Source organism: Panulirus ornatus, chromosome 10 (genome assembly GCF_036320965.1).
Source record: "Panulirus ornatus isolate Po-2019 chromosome 10, ASM3632096v1, whole genome shotgun sequence".
Lineage (NCBI taxonomy): Eukaryota > Metazoa > Arthropoda > Malacostraca > Decapoda > Palinuridae > Panulirus > Panulirus ornatus.
In genome coordinates this window covers 26,750,489-26,778,384 of record NC_092233.1, presented here as the reverse complement: position 1 = coordinate 26,778,384, position 27,896 = coordinate 26,750,489, and the positions used below count along the sequence as shown (strand labels likewise).

At 42.6% G+C, this 27,896-nt stretch overlaps 1 protein-coding gene across 7 annotated transcripts in view; it reads right to left on the bottom strand.

Moving 5' to 3' along the window:
* The window catches only part of LOC139750835 (metallophosphoesterase MPPED2), a 378,611-nt gene that overhangs the window by 294,602 nt on the left and 56,113 nt on the right, over positions 1–27,896 (bottom strand). The window contains exon 7 of one of the 7 annotated variants that reach the window (XM_071665617.1): positions 4,084–4,221. The exons of the other annotated variants lie outside the window; for them this stretch is intronic. Coding sequence (XP_071521718.1) covers positions 4,097–4,221 — 125 coding nt within the window. The 3' untranslated portion in view covers positions 4,084–4,096. The remainder of the gene's footprint in view (positions 1–4,083; positions 4,222–27,896) is intronic. 7 annotated transcript variants of the gene reach the window in all.

The following is a 27,896-nucleotide window of genomic DNA, read 5'->3' as shown; positions in this document are numbered from 1 at the left end:
TGGATTGCGCAAAAGATGCTTGTGGCATGAGAAGAGTGGGAGGTGGGTTGATTAGAAAGGGTAGTGAGTGGTGGGATGAAGAAGTAAGAGTGTTAGTGAAAGAGAAGAGAGAGGCATTTGGACGATTTTTGCAGGGAAAAAATGCAGTTGAGTGGGAGACGTATAAAAGAAAGAGACAGGAGGTCAAGAGAAAGGTGCAAGAGGTGAAAAAAGGGCAAATGAGAGTTGGGGTGAGAGAGTATCATTAAATTTTAGGGAGAATAAAAACATGTTCTGGAAGGAGGTAAATAAAGTGCGTAAGACAAGGGAGCAAAGGGGAACTTCAGTGAAGGGCGCAAATGGGGAGGTGATAACAAGTAGTGGTGATGTGAGAAGGAGATGGAGTGACTATTTTGAAGGTTTGTTGAATGTGTTTGGTGATAGAGTGGCAGATATAGGGTGTTTTGGTCGAGGTGGTGTGCAAAGTGAGAGGGTTAGGGAAAATGATTTGGTAAACAGAGAAGAGGTAGTAAAAGCTTTGCGGAAGATGAAAGCCGGCAAGGCAGCAGGTTTGGATGGTATTGCAGTGGAATTTATTAAAAAAGGGGGTGACTGTATTGTTGACTGATTGGTAAGGTTATTTAATGTATGTATGACTCACGGTGAGGTGCCTGAGGATTGGCGGAATGCGTGCATAGTGCCATTGTACAAAGGCAAAGGGGATAAGAGTGAGTGCTCAAATTACAGAGGTATAAGTTTGTTGAGTATTCCTGGTAAATTATATGGGAGGGTATTGATTGAGAGGGTGAAAGCATGTACAGAGCATCAGATTGGGGAAGAGCAGTGTGGTTTCAGAAGTGGTAGAGGATGTGTGGATCAGGTGTTTGCTTTGAAGAATGTATGTGAGAAATACTTAGAAAAGCAAATGGATTTGTATGTAGCATTTATGGATCTGGAGAAGGCATATGATAGAGTTGATAGAGATGCTCTGTGGAAGGTATTAAGAATATATGGTGTGGGAGGAAAGTTGTTAGAAGCAGTGAAAAGTTTTTATCGAGGATGTAAGGCATGTGTACGTGTAGGAAGAGAGGAAAGTGATTGGTTCTCAGTGAATGTAGGTTTGCGGCAGGGGTGTGTGATGTCTCCATGGTTGTTTAATTTGTTTATGGATGGGGTTGTTAGGGAGGTGAATGCAAGAGTTTTGGAAAGAGGGGCAAGTATGAAGTCTGTTGGGGATGAGAGAGCTTGGGAAGTGAGTCAGTTGTTGTTCGCTGATGATACAGCGCTGGTGGCTGATTCATGTGAGAAACTGCAGAAGCTGGTGACTGAGTTTGGTAAAGTGTGTGAAAGAAGAAAGTTAAGAGTAAATGTGAATAAGAGCAAGGTTATTAGGTACAGTAGGGTTGAGGGTCAAGTCAATTGGGAGGTGAGTTTGAATGGAGAAAAACTGGAGGAAGTGAAGTGTTTTAGATATCTGGGAGTGGATCTGGCAGCGGATGGAACCATGGAAGCAGAAGTGGATCATAGGGTGGGGGAGGGGGGCGAAAATTCTGGGAGCCTTGAAGAATGTGTGGAAGTCGAGAACATTATCTCGGAAAGCAAAAATGGGTATGTTTGAAGGAATAGTGGTTCCAACAATGTTGTATGGTTGCGAGGCGTGGGCTATGGATAGAGTTGTGCGCAGGAGGATGGATGTACTGGAAATGAGATGTTTGAGGACAATGTGTGGTGTGAGGTGGTTTGATCGAGTGAGTAACGTAAGGGTAAGAGAGATGTGTGGAAATAAAAAGAGCGTGGTTGAGAGAGCAGAAGAGGGTGTTTTGAAGTGGTTTGGGCACATGGAGAGAATGAGTGAGGAAAGATTGACCAAGAGGATATATGTGTCGGAGGTGGAGGGAACGAGGAGAAGAGGGAGACCAAATTGGAGGTGGAAAGATGGAGTGAAAAAGATTTTGTGTGATCGGGGCCTGAACATGCACGAGGGTGAAAGGAGGGCAAGGAATAGAGTGAATTGGAGCGTTTGGTATACCGGGGTTGACGTGCTGTCAGTGGATTAAATCGGGGCATGTGAAGCGTCTGGGGTAAACCATGGAAAGCTGTGTAGGTATGTATATTTTGCGTGTGTGGACGTATGTATATACATGTGTATAGGGGTGGGTTGGGCCATTTCTTTCGTCTGTTTCCTTGCGCTACCTCGCAAACGTGGGAGACAGCGGCAAAAAAAAAAAAAAAAAAAAAAAAAAAAAATTCCAAAACTGTATGATCTCACTCTAACATGTTTGGCACTCAGTTCTTTGCAAAAGCTCTAGACCCCTCCAACCCAAACCACTTCATAATCAACCACCAACTTCCAAGTGGAAAGAAAAATCTTACCCATGTTCACATTTCAACAATCTATTAATACATATCCCTTCCCCTTCCAACAAACAGGACAATGAATAAACAAACACACACTACAATGACTTGACAAGCATTAAACAAGAACCTTCTCATCCCTGTCCTAACCTTACTTCATCACACATGAACCCATCTGAAATTAAACTCTCTAGGCATGTGTGACTTCTCATCTGCCATGTGGACACCACACATATCTTCAAATTTTCAAACATTTATTCAATGTATCACTGGTCCCTTTACCAAGGATCCAACTTCCATACTGAAAACAATGAACATATACTCCTTAACTGTCCTGCACCAGCCTCTCACAGACATACACACATTACCGCACTGCATAACCTTCCCACCTAGTGGCACTGACTGACTTCCTGAGCCCTGTGGATGTTCCAAAGAGGGGGGGATCCTGAGGAAATAAAAAGGAAGCACAGACGAAAAACATACACAACATAAATCACTTAACAAGCCCTCAATGACCCCAGTCTTAAACTCCATCCCAACAGACATTCAACCATATGAAACTACACTTGTCCAAGCATACAAGTTACATTCTGGTCTTGTGTTCTGTACACTTCCATCTCCCTTATATACAAAAAAGATTTTAACATAACACCAGATCTCTCATGCCCTAAATGGAACTTTCATGCAGAAAACAACAAAACACTTACTTCTCAACTGTCATACACTGATACTGCAAAGACATATACCCAACCTAAGTGCATTTCTTGACAGTAATCCTGCCCAGAATGTACCATACATCAGAAAATATTCTAGGCTATGTTACATCCACAACAGGCCTTAATAAAGGCCTATGAGCATTTTTTATCCTAACTCTTCTCTCTATGTTTGTGAAATTCCTCTGAAAATTAAAGCCAGTTCTCTATACTCCTTACCCTTCTATATGAATCTCTATCTTCTTGTGTTAAGAAAATTTCACTATTTGATATTTTCATAGCTTCATATCAAGTAATGCAACCATTTCATGCAATCTTTAAACAAATCATTTACAATCAAATATTAACATATTAAGTCATTTTTAGGCATACAGTGAGATGAAAAGCAGTGCCCTAGAGGAAGAAAACATGAACTGCCCAAAAAATAAATATAAAGCAAAAATATAAAGAAATGCCATTAAGAATCAGTGTATAAGGGGAAATTCAGTTTAGGTTACATATGATTTGTTAAGCATTTCAGGAAATGACTTAATACTGAGTACATACTGATATTTCATGTTCCTGATACACCAAAGCTCCTTTGGTCTTGTTTTCTATCAGCTGGTAGAATCTAAAGTACATACACTCACTCAATGTGTGCATCTCACTGACATATGATGCTTTATAGTTTCCCCTTCCTTCATGCAACTTGTCACTAACCCTGTTTTTCATAAAATGGACAACAGGTTTTACAATATAGTTCTTAAAATCCTATTAATTCAATGTAATAAGATGAAATAACAAATTCATAGTTCATATATCTAATAAATACAGTGACTGAAACACGACAATGAGTACTTCAATCATGGAGTAAGAACTACCTTTCCAAAAGCTTCATTTTCATCAGACAAAAAAATAAGTAATGAAGTAAACAAAAAGAAAAGAAAGTAACCTAATTGGTTGTCTGAATTTCATTTGCACATTTACATCAAGAGATAAGAGTATCACCAACATGTAAATGAATACTAAGTTTACAGTAAGACACCATTGTTACTACCTCAACACAGTTGTCACTTTGAGAAACCAGGGGGGATGGGAACATCAAAAACTATAGGAGGGTTCACTGGAACATAGTTGATGTTACATGTGGATGCATTGATGAATATGATCTTCCCATCAGTTGTCACACCATAACCTGTTAATAACAGAAGATTATCTACTCAATTACTGAACTTATACATGATAAGAAAAGGAGAGACAGCACTTGAACAGATTCATTAGTGACAGCAGCTAGACTATGGTAACAACAAATATACCAGGTGTCCAGCAAGTTCTGCCTGTGATACACCTAATGAAAGAAGAGAGTGAATTTAGAGGTAATACTGAAATTGGCTGCATGCATACACTAGTACATCTACAGAGATTACAACTGTCAAAAGAAAGACAAAAATCATCCCTTAACCCTAAAACTAGGCAAAAGATGCATGTGGTATTAGAAAGGTGGGAGGTGGGCAGATTAGAAAGGGTAGTGAATGGTGGGATGAAGAAGTTGTTAGTGAAAGAGAAAAGAGAGGCCTTTGGACAATACTTGCAAGGAAGTAGTGCAAAAGACTGGGAGATGTAGAAAAGAAAGCAGGAGGTCAAGAGAAAGGTGCAAAGGTTGAAAAAGAGGGCAAATTAAATGTTGTGGAGAATAAAAAGATGTTTTGGAAGGAGATAAATAATGTGTGTAAGACAAGAGAACAAATGGGAACATTAGTGAAGCAGGCAAGTGGGGAGATATTAACTGGTGGAGATGAAGTGAGTATTTTGAAGGTTTGTTGAATGTGTATCATGACAGAGTGGCAGATGTAGGGTGTTTTGGTCGGGGTGGTGTATGAAGTGAGAGGGTCAGGGAGAATGGTTTGGTAACCAGAGAAGAGGTAGTGAAAGCTTTGTGGAAGATGAAACCTGGCAAGGTGGCGGGTTTGGATGGTGTTGCAGTGGAATTTATTAAAAAATGGGGTGACTGTTATTGATTGGCTGGTAAGGATATTCAGTGTATGTATGGATCATGGTGAAGTGCCTGAGGATTAACAGAATGCATGCATAGTGCCAATGTACAAAGGCAAGGGGATAAAGGTGAGTGTTCAAACTACAGAGGCACAAGTTTGTTGAGTATTCCTGGGAAATTATATGGGAGGGCATTGATTGAGAGGGTGAAGGCACATACACAGAATCAGATTGGAGAAGAGCAGTGTGGTTTCAGAAGTGGTAGAGGATGTGTGAATCAAGTGTTTGCTTTGAAGAATGTATGTGAGAAATATTTAGAAAAACAGATGGATTCGTATGAAGAATTTATGGATCTGGAGATGGCATATGGTAGGGTTGATAGAGATGCTTTGTGGAAGGTTTTAAGAGTATATGGTGTGGGAGGTAAGTTGCGATAAGTAGTGAAAAGTTTTTACCCTGGATGTCAGGCTTGTATACGAGTAGGAAGAGAGGAGAGTGACTGGTTCCCAGTGAAGGTCAGTTTGTGGCAAGGGTGTGTGATGTCCCCATGGTTGTTTAATTCTTTTTATGGATGGTGGGGTTTGGGAGGTAAATGCAGCTTTGGAGAGAGGGGTGAGTATGCATTCTGTTGGGGATGAGAGGGCTTGGGAAGTGAGTCAGTTGTTGTTCACCGATGATACTGCTCTAGTGGCTGATTTGGGTGAGAAACTGCAGACGTTGGTGTCTGAGTTCAGAAAAGTGAGTGAAAGAAGAAAGTTGAAAGTATATATGAATAAGAGCAAGGTAATTAGGTTCAGTAGGGTTGAGGGACATGTTAACTGGGATGTAAGTTTGAATGGAAAAAAATTGTAAGTGAAGTGTTTTAGATAACTGGGAGTGGACTTAGCAGCGGATGGAAGCATGGAAGCGGAAGTGAGTCACAGGTTGGGGGAGGGGGCTGAAGGTTTTGGAAGCGATGAAGAATGTGTGGAAGGAGAGAACATTATTTTGGAGAGCAGAAATGAGTATGTCTGAAGGAATAGTAGTTCCAACAATTTTATATGGTTGTGAGGCATGGGGTTGTACAGTGGAAGGTGGATTTGTCGGAAATGGTATGTTTGAAGAAAACATTTGGTGATAGGTGGTTTGATCGAGTAAGTGATGAAAGGGTAAGAGAGATGTATGGAAATAAAAAGAGTGTGGTTGAGAGAGCAGAAGAGGGTGTGCTGAAATGGTTTGGACATATGGAGAGAATGAGTGAGGAAAGATTGACAGAGACGATATATGTGTCAGAGGTGGAGGGAACAATGAGAAACAGGAGACCAAATTGGAAGTGGAAGCTTGGAGTGAAAAAGATCGGTACCTGAACATACAGGAGGGTGAGAGGCATGCAAGGAATAGTGAATTGGAACAATGTGGTATACCGGGGCCAATCAAGGCATGTGAAGCATCTGGGAAAAACCGTGGAAAGGTCTATGGTTACTGGATGTGGAAAAGGAGCTGTGGTTTTGGTGCATTACATATGACAGCTAGACAGTGAGTGGGCATGAATGTGGTCTTTTATGTCTGTTTTCCTGGCGCTAACTCGCTGAAGCATGGGAGAATGATGCTGTTTCCTGTGGGGCATGGTGGCGACAGAAATGGATGAAGGCAAACAAGTATATATGTATATGTCTACGTATATGTATGCATATGTTCACATGTATATGTGCGTATATGGGCGTTTATGTATATATACATGTATGTAATTGGATGGGCCATTCTTCATCTGTTTCCTGGCACCACCTCGCTCATGCACGAACCAATGATCATGTAAAACAGAAACATAAAAATAACATATATCTTTATTTATCATACTTAACTGCTGTCTCCCACGTTAGCGAGGTAGCGCATAGAAACAAACGAGGAATGGCCCAACCCAACCACATACATATGAATATACAAAAACGCCCACACACGCACATATACATACATATACATTTCAACATATACATATATGTACATACACAGACATATACATGTATCCACATGTACATAACCATACTTGCTGCCTTCATCCATTCCCAATGCCACCCCAACACACACAAAAAAGCATCCACCCCCCTTCCATTGAGGCAGCACCAGGAACAGACAAAAAGACCACATTCGTTTACACTCAGTCTCTAGCTGTCATTTGTAATACACCAAAACCACAGCTCCCTATCCACATCCCACAGACCTTTTCATGGTTTACCCCACACACTTCACATGCCCTGGTTCAATGCATTGACAGCACGTCGACCCTGGTATACCAAATCATTCTGATTCACTCTATTCCCTGCACACCTTTCATCCTCTTGCACGTTCAGACCCCAATCACACAAAATCTTTTTCACTCCATCCTTCCACCCCCAATTTGGTCTTCTGCTTCTTCTTCCCTCCACCTATGACACATATATCCTCCTTGTCAATCTTTCCTCACTCATTCTCTTCATGTGTCCAAACCATTTCAACACACCCTCTTCTGCTCTCTCAACCACACACTTTTTATTACCACACACATCTCTCTTACCCTTTCATTACTTACTCGGTCAAACCACCTCAAACCACATATTGTTCTCAAATATCTAATTTCCAACAAATTCACCCACCTCAGCATAACCCTATCTATAGCCCATGCCTCACAACCATATTACATTGTTGGAACCACTATCCCTTCAAACATATCCATTTTTGCTCTCTGAGATAACATTCTTACCTTCCACACATTTTTCAATGTGCTGGAGGGGCAGAAGGTTCTGGGAGCACTGAAGAATGTGTGGAAGGCGAGAACATTATCTCGGAAAGGAAAAATGGGTATGTTTGAAGAAATAGTGGTTCCAACAATGTTATATGGTTGTGAGGCATGGGCTATAGATAGGGTTGTGCAGAGGAGGGTGGATGTGTTGGAAATGAGCTGTTTGAGGACAATATGTGGTATAAGGTGGTTTGATCGAGTAAGTAATGAAAGCGTAAGACAGATGTGTGGTAATAAAAAGAGTGTGGCTGAGAGAGCAGAAGAGGGTGTATTTAAATGGTTTGGTCACATGGAGAGAATGAGTGAGGAAAGATTGACAAAGAGGATATATGTGTTACAGGTGGAGGGAACGAGGAGAAGCTGGAGACCAAATTGGAGGTGGAAGGATGGAGTGAAAAAGATTTTGAGCCATCGGGGCCTCAACATACAGGAGGGTGTAAGGCGTGCAAGAAACAGAGTGAATTGGAAGGATGTGGTATACCGGGGTCGACGTGCTGTCAATGGGTTGAACCAGGGAATGTGAAGTGTCTGGGGTAAACCATGGAAAGTTCTGTGGGACCTGGATGTGGAAAGGAAGCTGTGGTTTCAGTGTATTATACATGACAGCTAGATACTGAGTGTGAACAAATGTGGCCTCTGCTGTCTTTTCCTAGCACAACTTTGTGCATGCGCAGGGGGATGGGGGGTGTCATTTCATGTGTGGTGGAGTGGAGACAGGAATGAATGAAAGCAGCAAGTATGAATTATGTACATGTGTATATATGTATATGTCTGTGTATGTATATATATATGTTGACATGTATAGGTATGTATATGTGCGTGTGTGGACGTGTATGTATTCACATTTATATGTGGGTGGGTTGGGCAATTCTTTCGTGTTTCCTTGCGCTACCTCGCTAACGTGGGAAACAGCGACAAAGAAAATGATATAGAAAAAATATATAGGGGAGAAAGAATACTTCCCAAGAATTCCTCACATGTTGTAGAAGGCTACTAAAGGGGATGGGAGTGGGGGCTAGAAACCCTCCCCTCCTTGTATCTTAACTTTCTAAAAAGGGAAACAGGAGTCACACGGGGAGTGCTCATCCTCCTTGAAGGCACATACTGTGGTGTCTAAATGTGCGTGGATGTAACCAAGATGAGAAAAAAGGAGAGATAGGTTGTATGTTTGAAGAAAGGAACCTGGACGTTTTGTCTCTGAGTGAAACGAAGCTCAAGGGTAAAGGGGAAGAGTGGTTTGGGAATGTTTTGGGAGTAAAGTTAGGGGTTGGTTAAAGGACAAGAGCAAGGGAACGGGTAGCACTATTCCTAAAAAAGGAGTGGTGGGAGTATGTGATAGGGTGTAAGAAAGTAACCTCTAGATTGATATGGGTAAAACTGAAAGTGGATGTAAAGAGATGGGTGATTATTGGTGCCTGTGCACCTGGACATGAGAAGAAAGATCATGAGAGGCAAGTGTTTTAGGAGCAACTGAGTGAGTGTGTTAATAGTTTTGATGCACGAGGCTGGGTTATAGTGATGGGTGATTCGAATGCAAAGGTGAGTAATGTGGCAGTTGAGGGAATAATTGGTGTACATGGGGGTGTTCAGTGTTGTAAATAGAAATGGTGAGGAGCTTGTAGATTTGTCTGCTAAAAAGGACTGGTGATTGGGAATACCTGATTTAAAAAGAGAGATATACATAAGTATACGTATGTAAGTAAGAGAGATGGCCAGAGAGTGTTATTGGATTACGTGTTAATTAATAGGCGTGTGAAACAGAGACTTTTGGATGTTAATGTGCTGAGAGGTGCAACTGGAGGGATGTCTGATCATTATCTTGTGGAAGGGAAGGTGAAGATCTGTAGAGGTTTTCAGAAAAGAAGAGAAAACGTTGGGGTGAAGAGAGTGGTGAGAGTAAGTGAGCTTGGGAAGGAGACTTGTGTGAGGAAGTATTAGGAGAGACTGAGGGCAGAATGGAAAAAGGTGAGAGCAAAGGAGGTAAGGGGAGTGGGGGAGGAACGGGATGTATTTAGGGAAGCAGTGATGGCTTGCATGCAAAAGGTGCTTGTGGCATGAGAAGCATGGGAGGTGGGCAGATTAGAAAGGGTAGTGAGTGGTGGGATGAAGAAGTAAGATTATCAGTGAAAAAGAAGAGGGAGGCATCTGGACGAGTTTTGCAGGGAAATAGTACAAATGACTGGGAGATGTATAAAAGAAAGAGGCAGGAGGTCAAGAGAAAGGTGAAAGAGGTGAAAAAGAGGACAAATGAGAGTTGGGGTGAGAGAGTGTCATCAAATTTTAGGGAGAATAAAAAGATGTTTTGGAAGGAGGCAAATAAAGTGTGTAAGACAAGACAACAAATGGGAACATCGGTGAAGGGGACTAATGGGGAGGAAATAACAAGTAGTGGTGATGTGACAAGGAGATGGAGTGAGTATTTTGAAGGGTTGTTGAACGTGTTTGATGATAGAGTGGCAGATATAGGGTGTTTTGGTCGAGGTGGTGTGCGAAGTAAGAGGGTTACGGAGAATGATTTGGTAAACAGAGAAGAGGTAGGAAAAGCTTTGTGGAAGATGAAAGCCGGCAAGGCAGCGGGTTTGGATGGGATTGCAGTGGAATTTATCAAAAAAGGGGGTGACTGTGTTGTTGACTGGTTGGTAAGGATATCTAATGTATGTATGACTCATGGTGAGGACTGGTGGAATGCATGCAGAGTGCCATTGTACAAAGGAAAAGGGGATAAAGGTTAGTGCTCAAATTACAGAGGTATAAAGTTGTTGAGTATTCCTGGGAAATTATATGGGAGGGTATTGACTGAGAGGGTGAAAGCATGCACAGAGCATCAGATTGGGGAAGAGCAGTGTGGTTTCAGAAGTGGTAGAGGATGTGTGGATCAGGTGTTTGCTTTGAAGAATGTATGTGAGAAATACTTAGAAAAGCAAATGGATTTGTATGTAGCATTTATGGATCTGGAGAAGGCAAATGATAGAGTTGATAGAGATGCTCTGTGGAAGGTATCAAGAATATATGGTGTGGGAGGCAAGTTGCTAGAAGCAGTGAAAAGTTTTTATCAAGGATGTAAGGCATGTGTACGAATAGGAAGATAGGAAAGTTATTGGTTCTCAGTGAATGTCGGTTTGCGGCAGGGGTGCGTGATGTCTCTATGGTTGTTTGATTTCTTTATGGATAGGGTGGTTAGGGAGGTGAATGCAGGAGTTTTGGAGAAAGGGGCAAGTATGCAGTCTGTTGTGGAAGAGACGGCTTGGGAAGTGTCACTATTATTGTTTGCTGATGATACAGCACTGGTGGCTGATTCGGGTGAGACATTGCAGAAGCTGTTTACTGAGTTTGGTAAAGTGTGTGAAAGAAGAAAGCTGAGAGTAAATGTGGATAAGAACAAGGTTATTAGGCACAGTAGGGTTGAGGGACAAGTCAATTAGGAGGTAAGTTTGAATGGGGAAAACTGGAGATGGTGAAGTGTTTTAGATATCTGGGAGTGGATTTAACAGCAGATGGAACCATGGCGAGTCACAGGGTGGGGGAGGGGGCGAAAGTTCTGGAAGCGTTGAAAAATGTGTGGAAGGTGAGAACATTATCTCAGAAAGCAAAAATGGGTATGTTTGAAGGAATAGCGGATCCAACAGTGTTATATGGTTGCGAGGTGTGGGCTATAGATAGGGTTGTGTGGAGGAGGGTGGATGTGTTGGAAACCACCTCACAGCACATATTGAGGACAATATGTGCTGTGAGGTGGTTTGATTGTTTAAGTAATGAAAGGGTAAGAGCAATGTGTGGGAATAAAAGGAGTGTGGTTGAGAGAGCAGAAGAGGGTGTATTGAAATGGTTTGGTCACATAGAGAGAATGAGTGATGAAAGATTGACAAAGAGGATATATGTGTCAGAGGTGGAGGGAAGGAGGAGAAGTGGGAGACAAAATTGGAGGTGGAAGGATGGAGTGAAAAAGATTTTGAGCAATCGGGGCCTGAACAAGAAGGAGGGTGAAAGGTGTGCAAGGAATAGAGTAAAGTGGAATGATGTGGTATACCAGGGTTGACGTGCTGTCAATGGATTGAACCAGGGAATGTGAAGTGTCTGGGGTAAACAATGGAAAGTTTTGTGGCGCCTGGATGTGGAAAGGGAGCTGTGGTTTCGGTGCATAATACAAGACGCCTATATACTGAGTGTGAAAGAATGTGGCCTATGTTGTCTTTTCCTAGTGCTACCTCGCATGCTTGCAGCGGAAAGGGTTGTCATTTCATGTGTGACAGGGGTGGCCCCAATCACTCAAAATCTTTTTCACTCCATCTTTCCACCTTCAATTTGGTCTCCCACTTCTCCTCCTTCCCTCCACCTCTGACACATATATCCTCTTTGTCAATCTTTCATCACTCATTCTCTCTATGTGACCAAACCATTTCAATACACCCTCTTCTGCTCTCTCAACCACACTCTTTTTCTTTTTTTTACCAAACATCACTCTTACCCTTTCATTACTTACTCGATCAAACCACCTCACACCACATATTGTCCTCAAACATCTCATTTCCAGCACATCCACCCTCCTCCGCACAACTCTATCCATAGCCCACGCCTCGCAACCATATAACATTGTTGGAACCACTATTTCTTCAAACATACCCTTTTTGCTTTCCAAGATAACGTTCTCAACTTCCACACATTTTTCAACACTCCCAGAACTTTCGCCCCCTCCCCCACCCTATGATTCTCTTCCACTTCCATGGTTCCATCTGCTGCCGAATCCACTCCCAGATATCTAAAACACTTCACTCCCTCCAGTTTTTCTCCATTCTAACTTACCTCCCAACTGACTTGTCCCTCTAACCTGCTGTATCTAATAACCTTGCTCTTATTCACATTCACTTTCACCTTTCTTCTTTCACACACTTTACCAAAATCAGTCTCCAGCTTCTGCAGTTTCTCACCCGAATCAGTCACCAGCGCTGTGTCATCAGCAAACAACAACTGACTCACTTCCCAAGCTCTCTCATCCACAACAGACTGCATACTTGCCCCTCTTTCCAAAGCTCTTGCACTCACCTCCCTAACAACTCCATCCATAAACAAATTATACAACCATGGAGACATCACGCACCCTGTCGCAAACCAGCATTCACTAAGAACCAATCACTTTCCTCTCTTCCTACACGTACACATGCCTTACATCCTCGATAAAAACTTTTCACTGCTTCTATCAACTTGCCTCCTACACCATATATTCTTAATACCTTCCACAGAGCATCTCTATCAACTCTATCATATGCCTTCTCCAAATCCATAAATGCTACATACAAATCCATTTGCTTTTCTAAGCATTTCTCACATACATTCTTCAAAGCAAACACCTGATCCACACATCCTCTACCACTTCTGAAACCACACTGCTCTTCCCCAATCTGATGCTCTGTACATGCCTTCACCCTCTCAATCAATACCCTCCCATAAAATTTACCAAGAATACTCCACAAACTTATACCTCTGTAATTTGAGCACTCACTTTTATCCACTTTGCCTTTGTACAATGGCACTATGCAAGCATTCCGCCAATCCTCAGGCATCTCACCATGAGACACACATGCATTACATAACCTAATCTACCAGTCAACAATACAGTCACGCCCTTTTTTAATAAATTCCATCCAAACCCGTTGCATTGCCAGCTTTCATTTTCCGCAAAGCTTTTACTACCACTTCTCTGTTCACCAAATCATTCTCCCTAACCCTCTCACTCTGCACACCACCTCGACCAAAACACCCTATATCTGCAACTCTATCATCAAACACGTTCAACAAACCTTCAAAATACTCACTCCATCTCCTTGTCACATCACCACTACTTGTTATCACCTCCCCATTAGCAGCCTTCACTGATGTTCCCATTTGTTCCCTTGTCTTACACACTTTATTTACCTCCTTCCAAACATCTAACTATTCTCCCGAAAATTTAATGATACTCTCTCAACCCAACTCTCATTTGCCCTCTTCTTCGCCTCTTCCACCTTTCTCTTGACCTCCTGCCTCTTTCTTTTATACATCTCCCAGTCATTTGCACTATTTCCCTGCAAAAATCGTCCAAATGCCTCTCTCTTCTCTTTCACTAATAATCTTACTTCTTCATACCACCACTCACCACCCTTTCTAATCTCCCCACCTCCCACACTTTTCATGCCACAAGCATCTTTTGCACAAGCCATCACTGCTTCCCTAAATACATCCCATTCCTCCCCAACTCCCCTTGCGTCCTTTGTTCTCACCTTTTTCCACTATGTACTCACTCTCTCTTGGTTCTTACTCACACAAGTCTCCTTCCCAAGCTCACTTACTTTCACCACTCTTTTCACCCCAACAGTCTCTCTTCTTTTCTGAAAACCTCTACAAATGTTCACCTTTGCCTCCACAAGATAATGATCAGACATCCCTCCAACTGCACCTCTGAGCACATTAACATCTAAAAGTCTCTCTTTCACGCGCTTATCAATTAACACATAATCCAATAACGCACTCTGGCCATCTCTCCTACTTACATACGTATACTTATGTATATCTCTTTAAACCAGGTATTCCCAATCACCAGTCCTTTTTCAGCACATAAATCTACAGGCTCTTCACCATTTCTGTTTACAACACTGAACACCCCATGTACACCAATTATTCCCTCAACTGCCACATTACTCACCTTTGCATTCAAATCACCCATCACTAGAACCCAGTCTCGTGCATCAAAACTACTAACACACTCACTCAGCTGCTACAAAACACTTGCCTCTCATGATCTTTCTTCTCATGCCCAGGTGCATATGCACCAATAATTACCCATCTCTCTCCATTCACTTCCAGTTTTACCCATATCAATCTAGAGTTTACTCTCTCACACTCTATCACCACTCCTGTTTCAGGAGTAGTGCTACTCCTTCCCTTATTCTTGTCCTCTCACTGACCCCTGACTTTACTCCTAAGACATTCCCAAACCACTCTTCCCCATTACCCTTGAGCTTCGTTTGTCTCAGAGCCAAAACATACAGGTTCCTTTCCTCAAACATACTACCTATCTCTCTTTTTTTCTCATCTTGGTTACATCCTCCTGAGCCTTCGAGGAGGATGAGCACTCCCCATGTGACTCCTTCTGTTTCCCCGTTTAGAAAGTTAAAATACAAGGCGGGGAAAGTTTCTAGCCCCCCGCTCCCGTCCTCTTTAGTCGCCTTCTACGACATGTGAGGAATGCGAGGGAAGTATTCACTCTCCCCTATCCCCAGGAAGAGTGGTTTGGAATGTCTTGGGAGTAAAGTCAGGGGTTAGTGAGAAGACAAGAGCAAGGGAAGGAGTAGCAATACTCCTGAAACAGGAGTTGTGGGAGTATGTGATAGAATGTAAGAAAGTAAATTCTCGATTAATATGGGTAAAACTGAAAGTTGATGGAGAGAGATGGGTGATTATTGGTGCATATGCACCTGGGCATGAGAAGAAAGATCAAGAGAGGCAAGTGTTTTGGGAGCAGCTGAATGAGTGTGTTAGTGGTTTTCATGCACAAGACCGGGTTATAGTGATGGGTGATTTGAATGCAAAGGTGAGTAATGTGGCAGTTGAGGGAATAATTGGTATACATGGGGTGTTCAGTGTTGTAAATGAAAATGGTGAAGAGCTTCTAGATTTATGTGCTGAAAAAGGACTGGTGATTGGGAATACCTGGTTTAAAAAGCGAGATATTCATAAGTATACGTATGTAAGTGGGAGATGTATAAAAGAAAGAGACAGGAGGTCAAGAGAAAGGTGCAAGAGGTGAAAAAGAGGGCAAATGAGGGTTGGGGTGAGAGAGTATCATTAAATTTTAGGGAGAATAAAAAGATGTCCTGGAAGGAGGTAAATAAAGTGCGTAAGACAAGGGAGCAAATGGGAACTTCAGTGAAGGGCGCAAATGGGGAGGTGATAACAAGTAGTGGTGATGTGAGGAGATGGAGTGAGTATTTTGAAGGTTTGTTGAATGTGTTTGATGACAGAGTGGCAGATAGAGGGTGTTTTGGTCGAGGTTGTGTGCAAAGTGAGAAGGTTAGGGAAAATGTTTTGGTAAACAGAGAAGAGGTAGTAAAAGCTTTGCAGAAGATGAAAGCCGGAGAGGCAGCAGGTTTGGATGGTATTGCAGTGGAATCTATTGAAAAAGGGGGTGACTGTATTGTTGACTGTTTGGTAAGGTTATTTAATGTATGTATGACTCATGGTGAGGTGCCTGAAGATTGGCAGAATGCATGCATAGTGCCATTGTACAAAGGCAAAGGGGATAAGAGTGAGTGCTCAAATTACAGAGGTATAAGTTTGTTGAGTATTCCTGGTAAATTATATGGGAGGGTATTGATTGAGAGGGTGAAAGAATGTACAGAGCATCATATTGGGGAAGAGCAGTGTGGTTTCAGAAGTGGTAGAGGATGTGTGGATCAGGTGTTTGCTTTGAAGAATGTATGTGAGAAATACTTAGAAAAGCAAATGGATTTGTATGTAGCATTTATGGATCTGGAGAAGGCAAATGATAGAGTTGATAGAGATGCTCTGTGGAAGGTATTAAGAATATATGGTGTGGGAGGCAAGTTGTTAGAAGCAGTGAAAAGTTTTTATCGAGGATGTAAGGCATATGTACGTGTAGGAAGAGAGGAAAGTGATTGGTTCTCAGTGAATGTAGCTTTGCGGCAGGGGTGTGTGATGTCTCCATGGTTGTTTAATTTGTTTATAGATGGGTTTATTAGGGAGGTGAATGCAAGAGTTTTGGAAAGAGGGGCAAGTATGAAGTCTGTTGTGGATGAGAGAGCTTGGGAAGTGAGTCAGTTGTTGTTCGCTGATGATACAGCGCTGGTGGCTGATTCATGTGAGAAACTGCAGAAGCTGGTGACTGAGTTTGGTAAAGTGTGTGAAAGAAGAAAGTTAAGAGTAAATGAGAATAAGAGCAAGGTTATTAGGTACAGTAGGGTTGAGGGTCAAGTCAATTGGGAGGTAAGTTTGAATGCAGAAAAACTGGAGGAAGTAAAGTGTTTTAGATATCTGGGAGTGGATCTGGCAGCGGATGGAACCATGGAAGTGGAAGTGAATGATAGGGTGGGGGAGGGGGTGAAAATCCTGGGAGCCTTGAAGAATGTTTGGAAGTCGAGAACATTATCTCGGAAAGCAAAAATGGGTATGTTTGAAGGAATAGTGGTTCCAACAAAGTTATATGGTTGCAAGGCATGGACTATGGATAGAGTTGTGCGCAGGAGGGTGGATGTGCTGGAAATGAGATGTTTGAGGACATTGTGTGGTGTGAGGTGGTTTGATCGAGTAAGTAATGTAAGGGTAAGAGAGATGTGTGGAAATAAAAAGAGCGTGGTTGAGAGAGCAGAGGAGGGTGTTTTGAAATGGTTTGGGCACATGGAGAGAATGAGTGAGGAAAGATTGACCAAGAGGATATATGTGTCGGAGGTGGAGGGAACGAGGAGAAGTGGGAGACCAAATTGGAGGTGGAAAGATGGAGTGAAAAAGATTTTGAGTGATCGGGGCCTGAACATGCAGGAGGGTGAAAGGCGGGCAAGGAATAGAGTGAATTGGATCGATGTGGTATACCGGGGTTGACATGCTGTCAGTGGATTGAATCGGGCATGTGAAGCGTCTGGGGTAAACCATGGAAAGTTGTGTGGGGCGTGGATGTGGATAGGGAGCTGTGGTTTCAGGCATTATTGCATGACAGCTAGCTAGAAACTGAGTGTGAATGAATGGGGCCTTTGTTGTCTTTTCCTAGCGCTACCTCGCACACATGAGGGGGGAGGGGGATGGTATTTCATGTGTGGCGAGGTGGCGATGGGAATGAATAAAGGCAGACAGTATGAATTGTGTGCATGGGTATATATGTATGTGTCTGTGTGTGTATATATATATATATATATATATGAGTACATTGAGATTTTTTTTTTTTTTTTTTTTGCTTTGTCGCTGTCTCCCGCGTTTGCGAGGTAGCGCAAGGAAACAGACGAAAGAAATGGCCCAACCCACCCCCATACACATGTATATACATACGTCCACACACGCAAATATACATACCTACACAGCTTTCCATGGTTTACCCCAGATGCTTCACATGCCTTGATTCAATCCACTGACAGCACGTCAACCCCGGTATACCACATCGATCCAATTCACTCTATTCCTTGCCCTCCTTTCACCCTCCTGCATTGAACGTTCAGGCCCCGATCACACAAAATCTTTTTCACTCCATCTTTCCACCTCCAATTTCGTCTTCCTCTTCTCCTCGTTCCCTCCACCTCCGACACATATATCCTCTTGGTCAATCTTTCCTCACTCATTCTCTCCATGTGACCAAACCATTTCAAAACACCCTCTTCTGCTCTCTCAACCACGCACTTTTTATTTCCACACATCTCTCTTACCCTTACGTTACTTACTCGATCAAACCACCTCACACCACACATTGTCCTCAAACATCTCATTTCCAGCACATCCATCCTCCTGCGCACAACTCTATCCATAGTCCACGCCTCGCAACGATACAACATTGTTGGAACCACTATTCCTTCAAACATACCCATTTTTGCTTTCCAAGATAATGTTCTCGACTTCCACACATTCTTCAAGGCTCCCAGAATTTTCGCCCCCTCCCCCACCCTATGATCCATTTCCGCTTCCATGGTTCCATCCGCTGCCAGATCCACTCCCAGATATCTAAAACACTTCATTTCCTCCAGTTTTTCTCCATTCAAACTCACCTCCCAATTGACTTGACCCTCAACCCTACTGTACCTAATAACCTTGCTCTTATTCACATTTACTCTTAACTTTCTTCTTTCACACACTTTACCAAACTCAGTCACCAGCTTCTGCAGTTTCTCACATGAATCAGCCACCAGCGCTGTATCATCAGTGAACAACAACTGACTCACTTCCCAAGCTCTCTCATCCCCAACAGACTTCATACTTGCCCCTCTTTCCAAAACTCTTGCATTCACCTCCCTAACAACCCCATCCATAAACAAATTAAACAACCATGGAGACATCACACACCCCTGCCGCAAACCTACATTCACTGAGAACCAATCACTTTCTTCTCTTCCTACACGTACACATGCCTTACATCCTCGATAAAAACTTTTCACTGCTTCTAACAACTTGCCTCCCACACCATATATTCTTAATACCTTCCACAGAGCATCTCTATCAACTCTATCATATGCCTTCTCCAGATCCATAAATGCTACATACAAATCCATTTGCTTTTCTAAGTATTTCTCACATACATTCTTCAAAGCAAACACCTGATCCACACATCCTCTACCACTTCTGAAACCACACTGCTCTTCCCCAATCTGATGCTTTGTACATGCCTTCACCCTCTCAATCAATACCCTCCCATATAATTTGCCAGGAATACTCAACAAACTTATACCTCTGTAATTTGAGCACTCACTCTTATCCCCTTTGCCTTTGTACAATGGCACTATGCACGCATTCTGCCAATCCTCAGGCACCTCACCATGAGTCATACATACATTAAATAACCTTACCAACCAGTCAATAATACAGTCACCCCCTTTTTTAATAAATTCCACTGCAATACCATCCAAACCTGCTGCCTTGCCGGCTTTCATCTTCCGCAAAGCTTTTACTACCTCTTCTCTGTTTACCAAATCATTTTCCCTAACCCTCGCACTTTGCACACCACCTCGACCAAAACACCCTATATCTGCCACTCTATCATCAAACACATTCAACAAACCTTCAAAATACTCACTTCATCTCCTTCTCACATCACCACTACTTGTTATCACCTCCCCATTTGCGCCCTTCACTGAAGTTCCCATTTGCTCCCTTGTCTTACGCACTTTATTTACCTCCTTCCAGAACATCTTTTTATTCTCCCTAAAATTTAATGATACTCTCTCACCCCAACTCTCATTTGCCCTTTTTTTCACCTCTTGCACCTTTCTCTTGACCTCCTGTCTCTTTCTTTTATACGTCTCCCACTCAATTTCATGTTTTCCCTGCAAAAATCGTCCAAATGCCTCTCTCTTCTCTTTCACATACATACCTATACATTGAGATGTATAGGTATGTATATTTGCGTGTGTGTACGTGTATGTATATACATGTGTATGGGGGTGGGTTGGGCCATTTCTTTCGTCTGTTTCCTTGCGCTACCTCACAAACACGGGAGACAGCGACAAAGCAAAAAACAAATTTTTTTTTTTTTTTTTTGCTCTGTCGCTGTCTCCCGCGTTTGCGAGGTAGCGCAAGGAAACAGACGAAAGAAATGGCCCACCCCACCCCCTTACACAGGTATATACATACGTCCACACACACAAATATACATACCTACACAGCTTTCCATGGTTTACCCCAGATGCTTCACATGCCCTGATTCAATCCACTGACAGCACGTCAACCCCGGTATACCACATCGATCCAATTCACTCTATTCCTTGCCCTCCTTTCACCCTCCTGAATGTTCAGGCCCCGATCACACAAAATCTTTTTCACTCCATCTTTCCACCTCCAATTTGGTCTCCCACTTCTCCTCGTTCCCTCCACCTCCGACACATATATCCTCTTGGTCAATCTTTCCTCACTCATTCTCTCCATGTGCCCAAACCATTTCAAAACACCCTCTTCTGCTCTCTCAACCACGCTCTTTTTATTTCCACACATCTCTCTTACCCTTACGTTACTTACTCGATCAAACCACCTCACACCACACATTGTCCTCAAACATCTCATTTCCAGCACATCCATCCTCCTGCGCACAACTCTATCCATAGCCCACGCCTCGCAACCATACAACATTGTTGGAACCACTATTCCTTCAAACATACCCATTTTTGCTTTCCGAGATAATGTTCTCGACTTCCACACATTCTTCAAGGCTCCCAGGATTTTCGCCCCCTCCCCCACCTTATGATCCACTTCCGCTTCCATCGTTCCATCCGCTGCCAGATCCACTCCCAGATATCTAAAACACTTTACTTCCTCCAATTTTGCTCCATTCAAACTTACCTCCCAATTGACTTGACCCTCAACCCTACTGTACCTAATAACCTTGCTCTTATTCACATTTACTCTTAACTTTCTTCTTTCACACACTTTACCAAACTCAGTCACCAGCTTCTGCAGTTTCTCACATGAATCAGCCACCAGCGCTGTATCATCAGCGAACAACAACTGACTCACTTCCCAAGCTCTCTCATCCCCAACAGACTTCATACTTGCCCCTCTTTCCAAAACTCTTGCGTTCACCTCCCTAACAACCCCATCCATAAACAAATTAAACAACCATGGAGACATCACACACCCCTGTTGAAAAACCCACATTCACTGAGAACAAATCACTTTCCTCTCTTCCTATACGTACACATGCCTTACATCCTCGATAAAAAATTTTCATTGCTTCTAACAACTTGCCTCCCACACCATATATTCTTAATACCTTCCACAGAGCATCTCTATCAACTCTATCATATGCCTTCTCCAGATCCATAAATGCTACATACAAATCCATTTGCTTTTCTAAGTATTTCTCACATACATTCTTCAAAGCAAACACCTGATCCACACATCCTCTACCACTTCTGAAACCACACTGCTCTTCCCCAATCTGATGCTCTGTACATGCCTTCACCCTCTCAATCAATACCCTCCCATATAATTTACCAGGAATACTCAACAAACTTATACCTATGTAATTTGAGCACTCACTCTTATCCCCTTTGCCTTTGTACAATGGCACTATGCACGCATTCCGCCAATCCTCAGGCACCTCACCATGAGTCATACATACATTAAATAACCTTACCAACCAGTCAATAATACAGTCACCCCCTTTTTTAATATATTCCACTGCAATACCATCCAAACCTGCTGCCTTGCCAGCTTTCATCTTCTGCAAAGCTTTTACTACCTCTTCTCTGTTTACCAAATCATTTTCCCTAACCCTCTCACTTTGCACACCGTACACATATATACGCACATATACACACACACACACACATATACATATATATACATATGAAAAATGTAAGAAACAATTTAGAAAACTGAAACTTCTAGCTTGAAATGAAATGAAAAAATGAATGTCACATAATGGTTCAACCTCTGGCTATGGAAAAGGGAAATGTATAATTTATTTACACAAACATCAACAGCAGTTCTCATCAATCTAACCACTGTATCAATAAGCTTCAATGTTTAAGCTACATTTTTTCCAATTTCACTATTTTCTTGTCAAAGCACCATGTATGTATGTCTTGGGAGTAAAGTCAGGGGTTAGTGAGAGGACAAGAGCAAGGGAAGGAGCAACAGTACTCCTGAAACAGGAGTTGTGGGAGTATGTGATAGAATGTAAGAAAGTAAATTCTCGATTAATATGGGTAAAACTGAAAGTTGATGGAGAGAGATGGGTGATTATTGGTGCATATGCACCTGGGCATGAGAATAAAGATCATGAGAGGCAAGTGTTTTGGGAGCAGCTGAATGAGTGTGTTAGCGGTTTTGATGCATGAGACCGGGTTATAGTGATGGGTGATTTGAATGCAAAGGTGAGTAATGTGGCAGTTGAGGGAATAATTGGTATACATGGGGTGTTCAGTGTTGTAAATGGAAATGGTGAAGAGCTTGTAGATTTATGTGCTGAAAAAGGACTGGTGATTGGGAATACCTGGTTTAAAAAGCGAGATATACATAAGTATACGTATGTAAGTAAGAGAGATGGCCAGAGAGCGTTATTGGATTACATGTTAATTGACAGGCGCACGAAAGAGAGACTTTTGGATGTTAATGTGCTGAGAGGTGCAACTGGAGGGATGTCTGATCATTATCTTGTGGAGGCTAAGGTGAAGATTTGTATGGGTTTTCAGAAAAGAAGAGTGAATGTTGGGGTGAAGAGGGTGGTGAGAGTAAGTGAGCTTGGGAAGAGGACTTGTGTGAGGAAGTACCAGGAGAGACTGAGTACAGAATGGAAAAAGGTGAGAACAATGGAAGTAAGGGGAGAGGGGGAGGAATGGGATGTATTTAGGGAATCAGTGATGGATTGCGCAAAAGATGCTTGTGGCATGAGAAGAGTGGGAGGTGGGTTGATTAGAAAGGGTAGTGAGTGGTGGGATGAAGAAGTAAGATTATTAGTGAAAGAGAAGAGAGAGGCATTTCGACGATTTTTGCAGGGAAAATATGCATTTGAGTGGGAAATGTATAAAAGAAAGAGACAGGAGGTCAAGAGAAAGGTGCAAGAGGTGAAAAAGAGGGCAAATGAGAGTTGGGGTGAAAGAGTATCATTAAATTCTAGGGAGAATAAAAAGATGTTCTGGAAGGAGGTAAATAAAGTGCGTAAGACAAGGGAGCAAATGGGAACTTAAGTGAAGGGCGCAAATGGGGAGGTGATAACAAGTAGTGGTGATGTGAGAAGGAGATGGAGTGAGTATTTTGAAGGTTTGTTGAATGTGTTTGATGACAGAGTGGCAGATATAGGGTGTTTTGATCGAGGTGATGTGCAAAGTGAGAGGGTTTGGGAAAATGATTTGGTAAACAGAGAAGAGGTAGTAAAAGCTTTGCGGAAGATGAAAGCCGGCAAGGCAGCAGGTTTGGATGGTATTGCAGTGGAATTTATTAAAAAAGGGGGTGACTGTATTATTGACTGGTTGGTAAGGTTATTTAATGTATGTATGACTCATGGTGAGGTGCCTGAGGATTGGCGGAATGCGTGCATAGTGCCATTGCACAAAGGCAAAGGGGATAAGAGTGAGTGCTCAAATTACAGAGGTATAAGTTTGTTGAGTATTCCTGGTAAATTATGTGGGAGGATATTGATTGAGAGGGTGAAGGCATGTACACATCATCAGATTGGGGAGGAGCAGTGTGGTTTCAGAAGTGGTAGAGGATGTGTGGATCAGGTGTTTGCTTTGAAGAACGTATGTGAGAAATACTTAGAAAAGCAAATGGATTTGTATGTAGCATTTGTGGATCTGGAGAAGGCATATGATAGAGTTGATAGAGATGCTCTGTGGAAGGTATTAAGAATATATGGTGTGGGAGGCAAGTTGTTAGAAGCAGTGATAAGTTTTTATCGAGGATGTAAGGCATGTGTACGTGTAGGAAGAGAGGAAAGTGATTGGTTCTCAGTGAATGTAGGTTTGCGGCAGGGGTGTGTGATGTCTCCATGGTTGTTTAATTTGTTTATGGATGGGGTTGTTAGGGAGGTAAATGCAAGAGTTTTGGAAAGAGGGGCAAGTATGAAATCTGTTGTGGATGAGAGAGCTTGGGAAGTGTCAGTTGTTGTTCGCTGATGATACAGCGCTGGTGGCTGATTCATATGAGAAACTGCAGAAGCTGGTGACTGAGTTTGGTAAAGTGTGTGAAAGAAGAAAGTTAAGAGTAAATGTGAATAAGAGCAAGGTTATTAGGTACAGTAGGGTTGAAGGTCAAGTCAATTGGGAGGTAAGTTTGAATGGAGCAAAACTGTAGGAAGTAAAGTGTTTTAGATATCTGGGAGTGGATCTGGCAGTGGATAGAACCATGGAAGCGGAAGTGGATCATAGGGTGGGGGAGGGGGCGAAAATCCTGGGAGCCTTGAAGAATGTGTGGAAGTCGAGAACATTATCTCGGAAAGCAAAAATGGGTATGTTTGAAGGAATAGTGGTTTCAACAATGTTGTATGGTTGCGAGGCGTGGGCTATGGATAGAGTTGTGCGCAGGAGGATGGATGTGCTGGAAATGAGATGTTTGAGGACAATGTGTGGTGTGAGGTGGTTTGATCGAGTAAGTAACGTAAGGGTAAGAGAGATGTGTGGAAATAAAAAGAGCATGGTTGAGAGAGCAGAAGAGGGTGTTTTGAAATGGTTTGGGCACATGGAGAGAATGAGTGAGGAAAGATTGACCAAGAGCATATATGTGTCGGAGGTGGAGGGAACGAGGAGAAGTGGGAGACCAAATTGGAGGTGGAAAGATGGAGTGAAAAAGATTTTTTGTGATCAGGGCCTGAACATGCAGGAGGGTGAAAGGAGGGCAAGGAATAGAGTGAATTGGATCGATGTGGTATACCGGGGTTGACATGCTGTCAGTGGATTGAATCAGGGCATGTGAAGCGTCTGGGGTAAACCATGGAAAGCTGTGTAGGTATGTATATTTGCCTGTGTGGACGTATGTATATACATGTGTATGGGGGTGGGTTGGGCCATTTCTTTCGTCTGTTTCCTTGCGCTACCTCGCAAACGCAGGAGACAGCGGCAGAAAAAGAAAAAAAATATTATTCACTTATTTTATTTTACTTTGTCGCTGTCTCCCGCGTTAGCGAGGTAGCGCCAGGAAACAGATGAAAGAACGGCCCAACCCACCCACATACATATGTATATACATACACGTCCACACACGCAAATATACATACCTATACATCTCAATGTATACATATATATACACACACAGACATATACATATATAGAAATGTACATAATTCATACTGTCTGCCATTATTCATTCCCATCGCCACCTCGCTACACATGAAATAACAACCCCCTCTCCGATCATGTGTGCCAGGTAGTGCTAGGAAAAGACAACAAAGACCATATTTGTTCACACTCAGTCTCTAGCTGTCATGTAATAATGCACTGAAACCACAACTCCCTTTCCCCATCCAGGCAACACAGAACTTTCCATAGTTTACGCCAGACGCTTCACATGCCCTGGTTCAATCCATTGACCGCACGTCAACCCCAATATACCACATCTTTCCAATTCACTTTATTCCTTGCACACCTTTCACCCTCCTGCATCTATAGGCCCCGATCACTCAGAATCTTTTTCACTTCATCTTTCCTCCTCCAATCTGGTCTCCCACTTCTCCTCGTTCCCTCCACCTCTGACACATATATCCTCTTGGTCAATCTTTCCTCAAACATTCTCTCCATGTGCCCAAACCATTTCAAAACACCCTCTTCTGCTCTGTCAACCACACTCTTTTTATTACCACACATCTCCCTTACCCTATTATTACTTATTAGATCAAACAACCTCATACCACATATTGTCCTCAAGCATCTCATTTCCAGCACATCCACCCTCCTGCGCACAACTCTATCCATAGCCTGCGACTCGCAACCATACAACATTGTGGGAACCACTATTCCTTCAAACATACCCATTTTTGCTTTCCAAGATAATGTTCGCGACTTCCACACATTCTTCAAGGCTCCCAGAATTTTCGCCCCCTCCCCCACATTATCATTCACTTCCACTTCCATGGTTCCATCTGCTGCCAAATCCACTCCCAGATATCTAAAACACTTCACTTCCTCCACCTTTTCTCCATTCAAACTTACCTCCCAATTGATTTGACCCTCAACCCTACTGTACCTAATAACCTTGCTCTTATTCACATTTACTCTCAGCTTTCTTCTTTCACACACTTTACCAAACTCAGTCACCAGCTTCTGCAGTTTCTCACATGAATCAGCCATCAGCGCTGTATCATCAGCGAACAACTGACTCACTTCCCAAGCTCTCTCATCCCCAACAGACTGCAAACTCTTGAATTTACCTCCCTAACAACATGGGGGAGGAATGGGATGTATTTAGGGAAGCAGTGATGGCTTGCGCAAAAGATGCTTATGGCATGAGAAGCGTGGGAGGTGGGCAGATTACAAAGGGTAGTGAGTGGTTGGATGAAGAAGTAAGATTATTAGTGAAAGAGAAGAGAGAGGCATTTGGACGATTTTTGCGGGGAAATAATGCAAATGAGTGGGGGATGTATAAAAGAAAGAGGCAGGAGGTCAAGAGAAAGGTGCAAGAGGTGAAAAAGAGGGCAAATGAGAGTTGGGGTGAGAGAGTATCATTAAATTTTAGGGAGAATAAAAAGATGTTTTGGAAGAAGGTAAATAATGTGCGTAAGACAAGGGAGCAAATGGGAACTTCAGTGAAGGGGGCTAATGGGGAGGTGATAACAAATAATGGTGATGTGAGAAGGAGATGGAGTGAGTATTTTGAAGGTTTGTTGAATGTGTTTGATGACAGAGTGGCAGATATAGGGTGTTTTGGTCAAGGTGGTGTGCAAAGTGAGAGGGTTAGGGAAAATGATTTGGTAAACAGAGAAGAGGTAGTAAAAGCTTTGCGGAAGATGAAAGCTGGCAAGGCAGCGGGTTTGGATGATATTGCAGTAGAATTCATTAAAAAAGGGGGTGACTGTATTTTTGACTGCTTCGTAAGGTTATTTAATGTATGTATGTCTTATGGTGAGGTGCCTGAGGATTGGCGGAATGCTTGCATAGTGCCACTGTACAAAGGCAAAGGGGATAAAAGCGAGTGCTCAAATTACAGAGGTAAAAATTTGTTGAGTATTCCTGGGAAATTATATGGGAGGGTATTGATTGAGAGGGTGAAGGCATGTACACATCATCAGATTGGGGAAGAGCAGTGTGGTTTCAGAAGTGGTAGAGGATGTGTGGATCAGGTGTTTGCTTCGAAGAATGTATGTGAGAAATACTTAGAAAAGCAAATGGATTTGTATGTGGCATTTATGGATCTGGAGAAGGCATATGATAGAGTTGATAGAGATGCTTTGTGGAAGGTATTAAATATATATGGTGTGAGAGGCAAGTTGTTAGAAGCGGTGAAAAGTTTTTATCGAGGATGTAAGGCATGTGTACGTGTAGAGAGAGAGGAAAGTGATTGGTTCTCAGTGAATGTAGGTTTGCGGCAGGGGTGTGTGATGTCTCCATGGTTGTTTAATTTGTTTGTGGATGGGGTTGTTAGGGAGGTAAATGCAAGAGTTTTGGAAAGAGGGGCAAGTATGCAGTCTGTTGTGGATGAGAGAGCTTGGGAAGTGAGTCAGCTGTTGTTCGCTGATGATACAGTGCTGGTGGCTGATTTGAGTGAGAAACTGCAGAAGCTGGTGACTAAGTTAGGTAAAGTGTGTGAAAGAAGAAAGTTGAGAGTAAATGTGAATACGCGCAAGATTATTAGGTACAGTAGGGTTTAAGGACAAGTCAATTGGGAGGTAAGTTTAAATGGAGACAAGCTGGAAGAAGTGAAGTGTTTTAGATATCTGGGAGTGGATTTGGCAGCGGATGGAACCATTGAAGCTTAAGAGAATCATAGGGTGGGGGAGGGAGCGAAAGTTCTGG